Here is a 17,427-nt window from a genome sequence, read left to right as displayed (position 1 = left end):
AAATAGTATTGTTGAAATAATATACTAAATTTGTCAATATTATTGTGTAAAATAAATGATACTGGACAGATATAATCTGTCTCTAGTAAATATATAATTTAATATGTGATTAATGTAAATTCTAAATTCAAATAAAATTGTACCCTGATGGCCCATATAGCCCTTTAAAAAAATCACTTTATTTTAGGGTACTGTATCTTTGCGATAACGATATTCAACACTTTTTGCAATATTATTGCGTATGATGCAATATGGCACAGCCCTAGTTTCACTGCTATAAACTAATGGCTTAAATCTGTATGGTTTGGGTCTTTGAGTCTTGTATGTGTTTACAGTTTATAATTTATTCACTTATTGACTGCAGCTGGCAGTGTTTTTAATGTTATGGCTGTTTGGTACGAAATGATTGTAATAAATGTGATTAATCACTACAAGAAATGAGATGAAGAAAAAGAGGAGAGAAGGAGAGATACAGAGAGAAACAGAGGAGAACGAGCAAAGCACAAAATGTTATCATTTTATTTACAAAGTTTTGTTGTTTGTTGTCTTACAGAAAGTAAAAATGTAGCTACAACCTTGATTTGCGCGGCCGGCCGCCACACTAAAATTATGGCTCGCTTGCCGCACAGTTGCTATAGCAATAAATCTTATTGGGAAATTGGGAACGAAAAAAAGACAAAAAAGGGGAAGAAAATCCTCAACAGCAAAAAATAAAAGAAGAAAAAGGAAAAAATAAACAATTCTCCAACAAAATATTAAAAGCACAGACCCAAAACTAGATACCAGTCCCCAAAGTCCTCACACGGGTCTTGAAACACACGGGACGGGGTAGGGTGGGGCGGGGCAAGGCGAGAAGGGGGCGGGGCAGGGCAGAGGGAGGGATCAGAGAGGTCGTGGAATGCTGGGTGAGCTTTCTCCGGGCTCCGTGGGCGGAGCTCCACACGTCACACCCGTCCAGTACAGTCCGCCCCCTGCAGGGAGCTCAGAGCTGGGGGAGAAGTGTGGAGGGGCAGTGGGCGGGGCAGTGGGCGGGGCGGAGGAGGGTAAAGTTGGTAACTGATTGGCTTGTTGGCTTTTAGTCGTCGTCCTCATCGTCGTCGTCATCTTCGTCGTCCGCTTCTCGTTTTCTCTTCTCTCCTTTCGGAGCGGCTTCATCATCTTCTGTGATAAATACAACATTAGATCAGATTACATTTATCCAATTACAACAGCTGCAGTTAAAAATTACATTCTTTAACAATTACTGATACTTAAATACTTTATTACATCAACAATGGCAACCAAATCTATTTATCCATCTATCCATCCATCCATCCATCTATCTATCTATTAAATATAGCAATAGTGCTGATACTTGGACAAACAGTGCTGTGAAAAAGTATTTACAACCTTACAGATTACTTAATAATCATTACATTTTACTTAGGATTAGCAAACAAACTTTAATAGGCAAAAATAACTACAAAAAACTGTTTTAAAATGATCGTTTTATTTATTAAGGGAAGAAAATCTATCCAAACCAACATGGCCCTATGTAAAAAAAGAAAGAAAAAAAAAAAAAACCTAAGCCTAATAACTAAAAATTTTGTTGTGCCATTGTTTTGAGATTGCATTTAGATGTGGACCTGCTGGTGTGCTCCAGGTCATTGTCCTGCTGCAGAGCCCAAGTACGCTTGAGCTTCCTGTCACAAACTGATGGTGATTTTCTACCGTGATAGAGGTCAATAACTTGGCATAATATGATGCTTTTTGAGATCTTTTAAAGTGATTGTATTTACATGATTTCTTGATTTTACAGTTAGTTATTCACAGTTAATTTCTGGGGGTTTTACTTATTTCACACAGAGGCCAGTTGGTTTGGATAGATGAGTTTCCCTTTAATAAATTAATTATGATTTAAAAACTGCTTTTTGTACCCAAGTTATATTTGTCTGATATTAAAGTTTGTTTAATAATCTGAAAAATGTAAATATGACAAAAAATGAAATCTATAAAGAGCAAATGCTATTTTTCATGGCACTGTATATACACACACATTATCAGTATCTATTAAAACTAAATGTAGTATTGTACTGATGAGACTTAAACACAGCCAGCATTAATTTAATCTGTATCAGTATCTATACTGAACTAAACTGTATTGGTGTTGATGCTACTAATCCATACTGATGAAAATCAATTAATTAATTTTAGTGACTAAGTACTATATATTTTATTGGTATCTGTGTTATAATTGTCACTTTAAGTAAAGTAAAAGTATTTATACTGCCACTTAAATACTTATTTAAGCAGATATTGTATTTAAAGTACTGATCTCTATATTAGCACACAATTCAGAAGCCAATCACTGCATCATACTGCCAGTTTATAAAGACCCTTTTCCTTTTCATTTTCCCCCACTTAGATGGAAACATTAATATTAATAAACACTAGGGGGCACTCTTTAGTAAGTGCTCAGTGAATGTGGGTATTATTTAGTTAATAAATATCCTGTTAATTAATGTAGTTAATAAATATCACGCACCTTCATCATCGTCGTCGTCATCATCGTCTTCATCTTCTACCTCTCCGTCCTGACCAAAGTCTTCCTCCTAAAATCACAGAAATTCACACTATTCAGTCTCCAGAGCAGCTAATAATCAGCTGATCAATTAATCAGGGTAAAGGTTAAGTCATTATCTGGAGAGAAGTTAAAGTTTATAGACCCTGTAGTCTGTAAATAACTGTTACAGCTCTATAGCCTCTGAATAGAGCCCTCACCTCATCCTCGCCACTGACGTCTTCATCATCTTCCTCTCCTTCTACCTCATCCTCGTCTTCGTCTTCATCATCATCTTCCTCATCAAAGTCTTCCTCCTCACCATCCTCGTCCTCCTCTCCCTCACCCTCTGCAGCACACAAACAGCAGAATTAATTCCATTAATAATATTAATAAGAGAGCAACTTCATTATTTTTGAACTATTCCTAAAAATAAGTTAATAAGAACATTTTAAAACATTATATATATATTTTTTTCCAGATTATAAGGCGCACATAAAATACTTTATTTTCCCAAAAATCATCAGTACATCTTATACTCTGGTGCGCCTTATGTATGATTTTTAATTTAGTTCTATAGTTTAGTTCTCCAGCACAGAGACTCGAGACTGGACCAGTATTAGCATTACCCGCTAACTGTGCTAAGGGCTAGCTCTTTTGCCATTAAGATGTATTATCGACCCGTAGCCTGCTACTTACCCTGGCTAACAATGCTGGAGCATCATTAGCATTCCCCGCTAACCTTGCTAAGCGCTAGTTAGCTCTTTCTCTGTTCAGAGGTGAGTATATCAGACCTTAGTCTTCCTGTTTACTGTGTTAAAATAAGATATACGTGTGAGGAACCGCTCACAGTGTAGCACTGTGTGGTTAGCTTTAATAAAAAGCTTACTGTAAATAAATCTAACTGCTTTACTCGCCAAAATTCCGTTATCAGGAGAGAAATCTGTGTAGATTAACATCCAGCGCTTGTTTAACTTTAAAAAATAATGTACCTTATAATGCTAAAACAAAAGTACGTTCAAGTTTGATACATATAAACCACATTATGGAACATTTTAGAGGATGTGCATTTTTCCCTAATCTTTTCAATTTATTGTTTGTTTGTACAAAACTTTTGCTATACCAAACAAAGAGGAAAAAAACAAACAAAAAAAGCCAGTAATTCAAACAGTGAAAAAGAAACCCTGGACTAAACCCACCTTCATCATCGTCATCGTCCACCCCGTCTCCGTCCACTTCCCCGTCCGAGTCAGACGCCTCACGGTCCTCCATGTCGTATCCGTCCAGGTACGTTAGCTGCGGCAGCAGCTTAAAGACGCTCTCCCGGTAATCATTCAGATTCGTCACTTCACAGTTGAAAAGATCGAGACTCTTCAGGTGGTCGAGTTTTTTCTGCAGAGGATCACAGATCAAGGTCAGAACAGTCTTAACATCACTTTATAAAATTTAAATCTCTTAAATCCCAATGTGTTATAAATAAAATTTACACCAACCAAAGGTTCCAACGTGCTGATGTCTTTCAGTTTGTTTCCGCTCAGGTTTAGATGTGTGAGGTTTGGGAGCTTTTCTGCTAAAACGTCGAGGCTGCCGGAAATTCTGTTGTCGCTGAGCTCCAACTGTAGGTATTAAAAATACATGCATAAAATACACAGCATTAAATATCATTACTGGTGAAACTAGTCTTGTATCTTCAAAACAATAATTATGGATAATTTCTATTTCTATCTTTGCATTATGAAATTTTAACACAATGCAAAAAGAAATGTCTGAAAATAAACATATAATACATACATAAACAATTAATGGAAACAATACTAGAAAAAAGAAGAAAATGACTGACCTTTTTGAGTTTTCCAAGCTTAGGGAGGTTCGACACTGAGATTAAACCAACATTTATCAAACTGAGAAATTCGAGATTGACAAATTCTGCTGTGAGGCCTTCGATTTTCCCCTCATTCGATCTGCAGTTATCAAGGACGAGCTCTCGTACCTGAAACACAAAACACACACACACACACACAGTAATATTAGCTTTTACTGTAATCACTGTAAATACAGCAGTTACGCTAAATTAGCACAGTCACCCATTTGACCAATGACTTAAAAATCTACATTAAACAATAAATAATTATATCATATCGTATCGTATGTAATAATATCGCCAACATTTTTGAATATGGTGATTAATGATATTATACCCTAAAATATGGCGCCTATCACCCACCCCTAATTATCACATCAGGGTACTTCTTTTTTTTTTACTGTTTTTATCAAAAGAAAAATTCACACTGTTCTCATTTCCCATTATATATCTACTAGAGACAGATTATATCTGTTCAGTTTCATTTATTTTACTTTAATCCTGGATATATGGAGAGATTTGGAGTGCATTATTATTATTATTAGTCCCATGACTAATAATTCTGGATCAATGACTTCTGTTTCAAATCTGATAAAATTATTGTATTATTTAATAACTCAGTTAATATCTCAGGGGTGCCATATCATATTGTATGCAATAATAACATTTCATGTATTTAGCTGCAGTAGTGTTTTCTTATTTAGTATTTAGTTTTTTGTTATATCGCCAAGAGTATCGTTATCGTGAAAATACCATGAAATATCGAGATATTTTAGGGTCGTATCGCCCACACTTAAATCATGTTACACATAAATGACCAGTGTTAAATTTACTGAGAATCAGCTGATCTAAAAGCAGAGAAATCTCCAGCGTGAGTAAATGGTGTTATGTCAGTGTTTCTCAGTCCTGGTCGTGGAGCCCCCCCTTTCCTGCACATTTAAGAATGTCTGTGTTTTACACACCACTGCAACTCTGAAAGAGCTTGTTGATGAGCTGGTTAGTTAAATCAGGGCTGCTGGAAGCAGGAAAAGCATTAAATGTGCAGGGCAGAGGGGCCCAGGACCAGAAACCAGAAACACTGTACACTGTGCAAATCGTCAGTACTGGAATATCAACAAAGGGTTTTACTTACAAAGAGTGGGATTAGTTCTGTTTAATTAAAAGTAGAATAGGAAAAAAATGGAATAGAACTATATTTATATCAAATTGTTTAAGGATGAGAATTTGTTTCTGTGCAACCTCATCTCCAAAACATAATCAATATATAACTGGCTAGCTACTGTGTCCCAACATATTTTCCACCAATCTAGACTTTATTAGTGTGATTGCAGTAATGCAATCACAGTATTGATCTTCTTAAGTCTTATTCTTCTTCTTCTTCTTCTTCTTCTTCTTCTTATTAGTGTGATTGCAGTAATGCAATCACAGTATTGTTCTTCTTAAGTCTTATTCTTCTTCTTCTTCTTATTATTATTATTCCACCTGTTTTTTGTCCGGTTAACTAGTGCCGCAGTTTTCGAAATATCGACTTCGTTCAAAAGAGAAAACGTGCGTCCATATCGGGAATGGTGGGCTTGTATACAGCTTTCCGATCGGACTTACGTTTTTCGTAAAAACTTCGTAAGTACGCGTTTTTTTGCCCATTGAAAATGAATGGGCAGAACTTTGCACGCCCGTGGACGTCGCAATTTTTGAAATACGAAGATGAAACCAATTGAGGACCTGTAGAACTTATTGAGCTCTTTCCGAAAATATGCGTTACGAAAAGTTACGACGTACGGATTTCGTACGAATGTCGTACGAAGTGGCCCCATTGGAATGAATGGGGCCAATCGGAGGACGGCAGCTAGATCGAAGGACAGGTAGCTAGAACTCCAGTACTGTGAGTGTATGGAGCAGCTATGGGATAAAACAGCATTAGGTCAAAAGTTTGGACACCCCGGCCCCCCCCAGTACTGTGTGTAATGGAGCCATGGGTCAAAAGTTTGGACACCCCGGCCCCCCAGTACTGTGTGTAATGGAGCCACGGGTCAAAAGTTTGGACACCCCCGAACGGCCAGAGCAACCTAGCGTGCATAGCTGATTGATGTATTTGCACGTTGCGTAGCAACGTGCAAACACCATTTAATCTAATTTATGCATATACATCACCTAGCAACCACCTAGAAACACCATAGCAACCACCACAGATACCATAGCAACACCTTAGCAACCGCCTAGCAACACCTTAGCAACCACCTAGCAACCACCTAGCAACACCTTAGCAACCTCCCCGGATACCATAGCAACACCTTAGCAACTGCCTAGCAACATCTTAGCAACCGCATAGCAACCACTTAGCAACACCTTAGCAACCACCCCGGATACCATAGCAACACCTTAGCAACCACCTAGCAACCACCCCGGATACCATAGCAACACCTTAGCAACCGCCTAGCAACACCTTAGCAACCACCTAGCAACACCTTAGCAACCGCCTAGCAACACCTTAGCAACCACCTAGCAACACCTTAGCAACCGCCTAGCAACACCCTAGCAACCACCTAGCAACCACCTAGCAACACCTTAGCAACCACCCCGGATACCATAGCAACACCTTAGCAACCGCCTAGCAACACCCTAGCAACAACCTAGCAACCACCAAGCAACACCTTAGCAACCACCCCGGATACCATAGCAACACCTTAGCAACCGCCTAGCAACACCCTAGCAACCACCTAGCAACCACCTAGCAACACCTTAGCAACCACCCAAGATACCATAGCAACACCTTAGCAACCGCCTAGCAACACCCTAGCAACCACCTAGCAACCACCTAGCAACACCTTAGCAACCACCCCGGATACCATAGCAACACCTTAGCAACCGCCTAGCAACACCCTAGCAACCACCTAGCAACCACCTAGCAACACCTTAGCAACCACCCAAGATACCATAGCAACACCTTAGCAACCGCCTAGCAACACCCTAGCAACCACCTAGCAACCACTTAGAAACACCATAGCAACCACCCCGGATACCATAGCAACACCTTAGCAACCACCTAGCAACTGCTTAGTAGTGACCTACCAACCACTTAGCAACACCAAAGCAACCACCCTGGATACCATAGCAACACCTTAGCAACTGCCTAGCAACACCATAGCAACCACCTAGCAACCATCTAGCAACACCTTAGCAACCACCCCGGATACCATAGCAACACCTTAGCAACCGCCTAGCAACACCCTAGCAACCACCTAGCAACCACCTAGCAACACCTTAGCAACCACCCCGGATACCATAGCAACACCTTAGCAACCGCCTAGCAACACCCTAGCAACCACCTAGCAACCACCTAGCAACACCTTAGCAACCACCCCGGATACCATAGCAACACCTTAGCAACCGCCTAGCAACACCCTAGCAACCACCTAGCAACCACCTAACAACACCTTAGCAACCACCCCGGATACCATAGCAACACCTTAGCAACCACCTAGCAACACCCTAGCAACCACCTAGCAACCACCTAGCAACACCTTAGCAACCACCCCGGATACCATAGCAACACCTTAGCAACCGCCTAGCAACACCTTAGCAACCACCTAGCAACCACCTAGCAACACCTTAGCAACCACCCCGGATACTATAGCAACACCTTAGCAACCGCCTAGCAACACCCTAGCAACCACCTAGCAACCACCTAGCAACACCTTAGCAACCACCCCGGATACCATAGCAACACCTTAGCAACCGCCTAGAAACACCCTAGCAACCACCTAGCAACACCTTAGCAACCACCCCGGATACCATAGCAACACCTTAGCAACCGCCTAGCAACACCCTAGCAACCACCTAGCAACCACCTAGCAACACCTTAGCAACCACCCCGGATACCATAGCAACACCTTAGCAACCGCCTAGCAACACCCTAGCAACCACCTAGCAACACCTTAGCAACCACCCCGGATACCATAGCAACACCTTAGCAACCGCCTAGCAACACCTTAGCGACCACCTAGCAACACCTTAGCAACCACCCCGGATACCATAGCAACACCTTAGCAACCGCCTAGCAACACCCTAGCAACCACCTAGCAACCACCTAGCAACACCTTAGCAACCACCCCGGATACCATAGCAACACCTTAGCAACCGCCTAGCAACACCTTAGCAACCACATAGCAACCACCTAGCAACACCTTAGCAACCACCCCGGATACCATAGCAACACCTTAGCAACCGCCTAGCAACACCCTAGCAACAACCTAGCAACCACCTAGCAACACCTTAGCAACCACCCCGGATACCATAGCAACACCTTAGCAACCGCCTAGCAACACCCTAGCAACCACCTAGCAACCACCTAGCAACACCTTAGCAACCACCCCGGATACCATAGCAACACCTTAGCAACCGCCTAGCAACACCCTAGCAACCACCTAGCAACCACCTAGCAACACCTTAGCAACCACCCCGGATACCATAGCAACACCTTAGCAACCGCCTAGCAACACCCTAGCAACCACCTAGCAACCACCTAGCAACACCTTAGCAACCACCCCGGATACCATAGCAACACCTTAGCAACCGCCTAGCATCACCCTAGCAACCACCTAGCAACACCTTAGCAACCACCCTGGATACCATAGCAACACCTTAGCAACCGCCTAGCAACACCTTAGCAACCACCTAGCAACCACTTAGCAACACCTTAGCAACCACCCCGGATACCATAGCAACACCTTAGCAACCGCCTAGCAACCACCTAGCAACCACCTAGCAACACCTTAGCAACCACCCCGGATACCATAGCAACACCTTAGCAACCGCCTAGCAACCACCTAGCAACCACTTAGCAACACCTTAGCAACACCATAGCAGATACCAGCCAGCACTGCAATCACACTCGCAGTTTCTGTAGGAACTGCAATCTAGTTATTAGTGTGATTGCAGTAATGCAATCACAGTATTGTTCTTCTTAAGTCTTATTCTTCTTCTTCTTCTTCTTCTTCTTCTTCTTCTTCTTATTATTCCACCTGTTTTTTGTCCGGTTAACTAGTGCCGCAGTTTTCGAAATATCGACTTCGTTCAAAAGAGAAAACGTTCGTCCATATCGGGAATGGTGGGCTTGTATACAGCTTTCCGATCGGACTTACGTTTTTCGTAAAAACTTCGTAAGTACGCGTTTTTTTGCCCATTGAAAATGAATGGGCAGAACTTTGCACGCCCGTGGACGTCGCAATTTTTTAAATACTAAGATGAAACCAATTGAGGACCTGTAGAACTTATTGAGCTCTTTCCGAAAATATGCGTTACGAAAAGTTACGACGTACGGATTTCGTACGAATGTCGTACGAAGTGGCCCCATTGGAATGAATGGGGCCAATCGGAGGACGGCAGCTAGATCGAAGGACAGGTAGCTAGAACTCCAGTACTGTGAGTGTATGGAGCAGCTATGGGATAAATCAGCGTTAGGTCAAAAGTTTGGACACCCCGGCCCCCCCCAGTACTGTGTGTAATGGAGCCATGGGTCAAAAGTTTGGACACCCCGGCCCCCCAGTACTGTGTGCAATGGAGCCACGGGTCAAAAGTTTGGACACCCCCGAACGGCCAGAGCAACCTAGCGTGCATAGCTGATTGATGTATTTGCACGTTGCGTAGCAACGTGCAAACACCATTTAATCAAATTTATGCATATACATTAGCAACCACCTAGCAACTGCTTAGGAGTGACCTACCAACCACTTAGCAACACCATAGCAACCACCCTGGATACCATAGCAACACCTTAGCAACCGCCTAGCAACACCCTAGCAACCACCTAGCAACCACCTAGCAACACCTTAGCAACCACCCCGGATACCATAGCAACACCTTAGCAACCGCCTAGCAACACCCTAGCAACCACCTAGCAACCACCTAGCAACACCTTAGCAACCACCCCGGATACCATAGCAACACCTTAGCAACCACCTAGCAACACCCTAGCAACCACCTAGCAACACCTTAGCAACCACCCCGGATACCATAGCAACACCTTAGCAACCGCCTAGCAACACCTTAGCAACCACCCCGGATACCATAGCAACACCTTAGCAACCACCTAGCAACTGCTTAGGAGTGACCTACCAACCACTTAGCAACACCATAGCAACCACCCTGGATACCATAGCAACACCCTAGCAACCACCTAGCAACCACCTAGCAACACCTTAGCAACCACCCCGGATACCATAGCAACACCTTAGCAACCGCCTAGCAACACCCTAGCAACCACCTAGCAACCACCTAGCAACACCTTAGCAACCACCCCGGATACCATAGCAACACCTTAGCAACCGCCTAGCAACACCCTAGCAACCACCTAGCAACACCTTAGCAACCACCCCGGATACCATAGCAACACCTTAGCAACCGCCTAGCAACACCCTAGCAACCACCTAGCAACCACCTAGCAACACCTTAGCAACCACCCCGGATACCATAGCAACACCTTAGCAACCGCCTAGCAACACCTTAGCAACCACCCCGGATACCATAGCAACACCTTAGCAACCACCTAGCAACTGCTTAGGAGTGACCTACCAACCACTTAGCAACACCATAGCAACCACCCTGGATACCATAGCAACACCTTAGCAACCGCCTAGCAACACCCTAGCAACCACCTAGCAACCACCTAGCAACACCTTAGCAACCACCCGGATACCATAGCAACACCTTAGCAACCGCCTAGCAACACCCTAGCAACCACCTAGCAACCACCTAGCAACACCTTAGCAACCACCCCGGATACCATAGCAACACCTTAGCAACCGCCTAGCAACACCCTAGCAACCACCTAGCAACACCTTAGCAACCACCCCAGATACCATAGCAACACCTTAGCAACCGCCTAGCAACACCCTAGCAACCACCTAGCAACCACCTAGCAACACCTTAGCAACCACCCCGGATACCATAGCAACACCTTAGCAACCGCCTAGCAACACCTTAGCAACCACCTAGCAACACCTTAGCAACCACCCCGGATACCATAGCAACACCTTAGCAACACCATAGCAGATACCAGCCAGCACTGCAATCACACTCGCAGTTTCTGTAGGAACTGCAATCTAGTTATTATTATTATTCCACCTGTTTTTTGTCCGGTTAACTAGTGCCGCAGTTTTCGAAATATCGACTTCGTTCAAAAGAGAAAACGTGCGTCCATATCGGGAATGGTGGGCTTGTATACAGCTTTCCGATCGGACTTACGTTTTTCGTAAAAACTTCGTAAGTACGCGTTTTTTTGCCCATTGAAAATGAATGGGCAGAACTTTGCACGCCCGTGGACGTCGCAATTTTTGAAATACGAAGATGAAACCAATTGAGGACCTGTAGAACTTATTGAGCTCTTTCCGAAAATATGCGTTACGAAAAGTTACGTCGTACGGATTTCGTACGATTGTCGTACGAAGTGGCCCCATTGGAATGAATGGGGCAAATCGGAGGACGGCAGCTAGATCGAAGGACAGGTAGCTAGAACTCCAGTACTGTGTGTAATGGAGCAGCTATGGGATAAAACAGCATTAGGTCAAAAGTTTGGACACCCCGGCCCCCCAGTACTGTGTGTAATGGAGCCACGGGTCAAAAGTTTGGACACCCCAGAGCCCCAGCACTGTGTGTAATGGAGCCACGGGTCAAAAGTTTGGACACCCCAGAGCCCCAGCACTGTGTGTAATGGAGCCACGGGTCAAAAGTTTGGACACCCCAGAGCCCAGTACTGTGTGTAATGGAGCCACGGGTCAAAAGTTTGGACACCCCAGAGCCCCAGCACTGTGTGTAATGGAGCTGCGGGTCAAAAGTTTGGACACCCCAGAGCCCCAGCACTGTGTGTAATGGAGTCACGGGTCAAAAGTTTGGACACCCCAGAGCCCCAGCACTGTGTGTAATGGAGCCACGGGTCAAAAGTTTGGACACCCCAGAGCCCCAGTACTGTGTAATGGAGCCACGGGTCAAAAGTTTGGACACCCCAGTGCCCCAGTACTGTGTGTAATGGAGCAACTGGTCAAAAGTTTGGGTACCCCGGTCAGCTCTGCAATCACACTCGCAGTTTCTGTAGGAACTGCAATCTAGTTACACTTTATTATTTTACCAGAGGAATGTTTTCCTGGACAATCCAAAGCTACAACTCAAAAATACCAATACAGCCACACACTACAGACATATACCTGTAAAACTGTGTAAAAAAAATATAATGAAGAATAAATACATAACAAGGTCAGAGGATGTCAGTGATCGTGCCCACCTTAATTAATTTCCTCAGTTTCTCTCTGTTCCCTACAGCAAAATAAACTATGATAAATAATTGTCTGAATGCTGAATAAAGAATAAACGTTTTTTTTTTTTTTTTTGCAGGTTTTTATAACAACTTGGTACAGTCATCAAAAAATGTCACTGTTTGGAACAAATTATTAAGTTATAACACCACTTAAAGACTTTGGTTTGAACTCAGTTTTTGTTTGGGGAATCTTTAGTGTATCCCTAGCTATCTTATATTAAAAGGTTATAAATGTTTCTTGTATTTTACACAAACTTTTCCTCCATGAATGAGGGCACAATTTTAATAATTGACTTTAAAATTGAGTCTTTAAATAATTGTATTGCTTTCTACTAAATACTGGACGTATATTTAAAAATCTATAACCATTTTTAGACAAAAATGTGGTTGGCAAATATTTAGTGCATCTATAGTTACTTTAGCTATATCAATTTATTGTTCATTTAAGTATTTTATCAAAAGGTTTCCCTTTTTCACTCATAAGTGAGGGCACAGTTTGACTTTGTGTATTCAATTATATTAACTTATTTACAACTGAATCCCTTTTGAGGATCCTGTAAAATACCATCATTATCACTTTTTGTATGCGTGCTTAGTGTTTTGTAAGAATGACCCAGTTGTTCTTACGTCATGTTGTATTTTTATTTTTCCACCGTTCCACCTTAAATGGCGCAGCGCTCTCACATTCTGGCGCCTGGGTGAGTGTTGTAACTGTAATCAATGTAACTGCTGCTACACTTAAGGTGGAACGGACGAAAAGTCCTAACAAGAAGCAAATTCATCTCGTTTTCTGCTGATTTTCTTCAGAATTTGGGGGAAAAAAAGTTAATCAAATTAACCTGATCTCACTTCTCACCTTAACCAACACCTGTTTTCACCGGGTCGAGCCCAGACAACAGTGTGAACAGTGAAAACAGGCTCAGGGTTTAACCTTTAGCCTGAAAGTGCCCTGTTGGCATTGATGGAGAGTGGAAAGCGGGTAACCCAGGTTCAGAAAGTAAAGATCCACTTCAGGGTTTTGTACCAACTGCCTTGGCGACTCTGATGAATAAGCTCAGCTGCAGCAAAGCCACCCATGCCGCTGGTACAAAACCCCGGGGTGGATTTTTACTTTCCGGATCTGGGTTACCCACCTCTAATGGAGAGGCTCTGAGTGTTGGTGTCGTATCCCTTTTCACAGCAGCAGCTCCTAATGACAAAGACAGCGTTTTTGCTGGCAGCAGCTTCAGCACACACACATTATATTTCCGTGGCGTTCAAAAACTTCGACAAAGCCGGGCGTGTAGCGCTGTATTAGCGCGTTTGGGAAGCTACGACTCGATAAAATCGCCGCGTGTGTCGCTTGTTTTATCGTGTGGGGGTTTGAAACGGAGCGAGTGAGACACAAAGATGGAGAGAGTTTCTTTCGCCACAGCGGCAAAGACAACATGGCGATTTCCAACACGCAGCACGCAGAGACGACGACGTTTAATGGCAAACATGTGTCTGAACGGCGTGCGGGATGTTTTCTGAAGCTTGCGTGTCGCTTAATTTTGCAGTACGAACTGTTTCAGGGTGTTTTTTGGGCGGGAAATTAAAAACTGGGGGGATTTTACCTCAGGAAATTCGGTAGCTTAAAAGTGTTAGCGGATGAGGCTAACACTTCTAGCTGTTTTACTGTTAGCTTAGCTAGCCTTAACCTACGCGGGCCGTGGCGTGTTTAAGTTAGCTAAGGCTAGCTTAACGTAGCTTAAATGGTTAATGTAATGCTAGCTAGCAAGCTAACTAACTAGGTTGGTGCTTTATGCAGTTAAACTAACTTAATTGTCCACACGTTACAATGCGATTTAGTCGATTTTAATCGAGTTTATTTTAATAAACAGCTACAATGTGTCGATAAATACTTGCTGTGTGCGGTGTGGCGTAGCTAAGCTAGTCAGCTTAGCATAGTTTAAATGGTTTGGGGACTGTGGCACAAATATAGTAAAGCTAGCTAACTAAATAAGTAGTTATGTTGGTGCTTTGTGCGAGTTAAACGAATTGTCTACACGTTAAAATGTGATTTGGTCGACATTAATCGAGTTTAGCTTAATATACAACTACAATTTGTCGATCAATATAGCTAGCTAACTAGCCAGAGAAACAATTATTCACTTGCTGTGTACAGTGTTGCGTAGCTTAGCTAGTTAGCTTAGCTACCTTCCTAATGGCGGGAACGAAATTCGCTGAGCAAAACTGTATGAGAGAACTGTGGCACTTGGTAGTTAGCTAGCTAGCATGCCGACAGTACTACTTCTTAAGAAATAAACTCGAATTATGATTATTATTATTTTTTACATTTTCGTAATGATTGAGATTATTTACGATTATTCAATCATTTTTCGAGATGAATTGATCTGTGTAAATTTGATTAGGACGATTTAAATTGTTTTGTGATCAATCTGCGCCTTTAAATCATCAGTCAGTCAATCAATTAAAAAACAAGACAAGTCCAAGTCAGCGTGCTTATATTTGCCATTGTCATTTGTTTTACAGTCGGCAGTTAACATTAGCTAAATATAGTTTACTAACTATACAACCAGTTTTTATGCTATTTTCCAGTCCAAATTTAACGATAAGGAATCGAAAAAAATTGTGAGAAGATTAAATTTTGAGTTAACTTTTTGTAAGCTAGCTGAACCTTCTTTTAATCGCGTTTTTCCTCACATTTTCTCCCTCCTTTACATAAATAAAGGGCGCCCCGTTTTAGCAGCTTAGCTTGCCCATTCTAGCTAACTGGCTAACCTAACATTAGCTGCTAACCGCGCAGCAAACATGGCTGGCTACCGCGGTGTGGTGTGTGAAGTAAGCCCAACAGCAGCAGCCCACACACGGGCGCAGGGCTGGCGGCGTGGAGCAGAATTAAGGTAGTTAACCCGGTTAGCTAGCTTCTGAAATTAAATATGATCTCCACCAAACGTGGGCGAACTATCTGATCGACCTACATCTCCAAATTCAAGCCAGGAGAAGAGCTGGGGAGCCTGAGAGCCGCCTGAAATGTGGAGGTGGTGGTGGCGGCGGAAAGAGATAGAGAGAGCCACGTTTCGAAACTCAGACGATTCAAAATAAAAGGTTTTAGCTAGTGGCTAAGCTAATAACTCCACAGTGTAGGATATCACAACAACACGCCAGCAGCCAGCGTACAGTATTATTATTGTTATTATTATTATTATTATTAGGAGAAAGCTGGGGAACAGCAGCGGACAGCAGTAGCAGCAGCAGTGCGGGCAGAAAGTAGTAGCTACTACCACCAAACCCATGTGGCTACTGGGTAACTACCGAGCCCACAGGTCAGTATGCAAGTAAGTAAGCATGGTCAGGAAAGCAATCGAGAGCAAACCCGCCCGGTTTAAACGTGTATCCAGCACTTAAGAAAAGGGGGCACTCACATCAGACGGCGTCCTGTTCCTGAGCTCCAAGTGGATCCTCTTTTTCATGTCCATGTTTCGCCCCTTCACAAACTTCTCCGCTCCGCTTCCTCGATCTCGTCTCGTCCCGCTCGGGGTCCGCGCTCGGCTCAGCCCAGAAGGCAGGAAAGATGCCCTGATGGAGGGAGAGCGAAAGGGGTGCTGAAGAAACGATCTGAACCACACGCCAACTTACTCAGCCCGGGGAGAAACCATGGAGGGAAACGGCACTCTAACACATATATACTCCATAGCGCCATCTCCAGGCGCAGCCGGCCCTCTGCAGCTCAAAAACACCCGAGATCAGGCAGTGCAGTAGGCCCGACAGCACCGACCGACCAGCCTGGGCGTCACTGTTGCGCTCCGGAGCTGATTTAACACAAAAAAACAACGAAAAAACAAAGTATTGCGTTATGCAGAAATATACATCTGTTTTTGTATATAATATTATTAATAGATTCTTTTTTTTGTGAATGCACCGCGTTGTATTAACGTTACATTAATAAAAAAACATTTTTTGAGATTTGTTTATTTCAATATATGGGGGGGGGGGGGGTTGACATTTATTCATAAAAAAAAGATATTGCTGTTCAAAAAATAAAACAGATCTAATGAATTACAATTACATGCAAAATTGATAATTAGTTTTTGAATTCAACTTTTAAGTATTGTCAAAAGTATTGCTTTTCACAAACCAGATAAAAAAATATATATATATGTGTTTATATGGTCTCTTCGCATTTCCTGATGATTTACACTTATTAGCAAATATGTCAAAAAAAGGGGGTGGGGGGTTATTTTTGACATTTATTCATTTTTTAAATAAAAGTACTGTATTGCTTTTCACAAAACATAAAAAAAAATGTTTACATAATCATTTCACATCCCCTGATGAATTCCATTTCTTTCTGTATATATTTGCGTTTTTTATAAGCTTTATAAAGTTGCAGAAGAATCACTTTCCGTGTATTCATTTTTTAATGAAAAAGTGTCAGTATGGCTTTTTTTCACGTTTACATAATCACTTCACATCCCCTGATGAATTCCCCTTTTCTTTATTGAGGTTTATTTACTTATTTTTAATGGAAAGTGCAGTAATGCTTTTCAAACACTTGATTTAAAAATGTCAAATTTAAAAATTTACACAAATGACTTGACATGTCTTAATGAATTCCATGTATTTGAGAATATAGTGTATTATGAAAAAATACAGTAAACAGCTTTTCACAACACCAGATGAATAAAAATACATTTTAGCCACCTGAATCATTTGGTATTTCCAGATAAATTCCCT

General features: G+C 42.3%; 1 protein-coding gene across 2 annotated transcripts; it reads right to left on the bottom strand.

Annotated features, from left to right (window-relative positions):
* Positions 1 to 505: 505 nt before the first annotated feature.
* On the bottom strand, positions 506 to 16,387 carry anp32b (acidic (leucine-rich) nuclear phosphoprotein 32 family, member B). 2 transcript variants are annotated; one of them, XM_022666782.2, is made up of 7 exons: positions 16,116 to 16,387; positions 4,380 to 4,529; positions 4,033 to 4,155; positions 3,739 to 3,931; positions 2,761 to 2,888; positions 2,525 to 2,591; positions 506 to 1,161 (listed from the first exon to the last, which is right to left on the bottom strand). In XM_022666782.2, exons 1-7 carry the CDS (start codon positions 16,167 to 16,169, stop codon positions 1,076 to 1,078), a joined length of 801 nt encoding a protein of 266 aa, XP_022522503.1. In that variant the 5' UTR covers positions 16,170 to 16,387; the 3' UTR covers positions 506 to 1,075. The 2 variants fall into 2 exon arrangements, with proteins under 2 accessions (XP_022522503.1, XP_022522504.1); XM_022666783.2 differs by having other exon boundaries at positions 506 to 1,158; positions 16,116 to 16,386.
* Positions 16,388 to 17,427: the final 1,040 nt, after the last annotated feature.

This window comes from Astyanax mexicanus, chromosome 7 (assembly GCF_023375975.1).
Source record: "Astyanax mexicanus isolate ESR-SI-001 chromosome 7, AstMex3_surface, whole genome shotgun sequence".
NCBI lineage: Eukaryota > Metazoa > Chordata > Actinopteri > Characiformes > Acestrorhamphidae > Astyanax > Astyanax mexicanus.
Note: the sequence above shows the minus strand (reverse complement) of the source record. Positions and strands in the feature narration are given on the sequence as shown.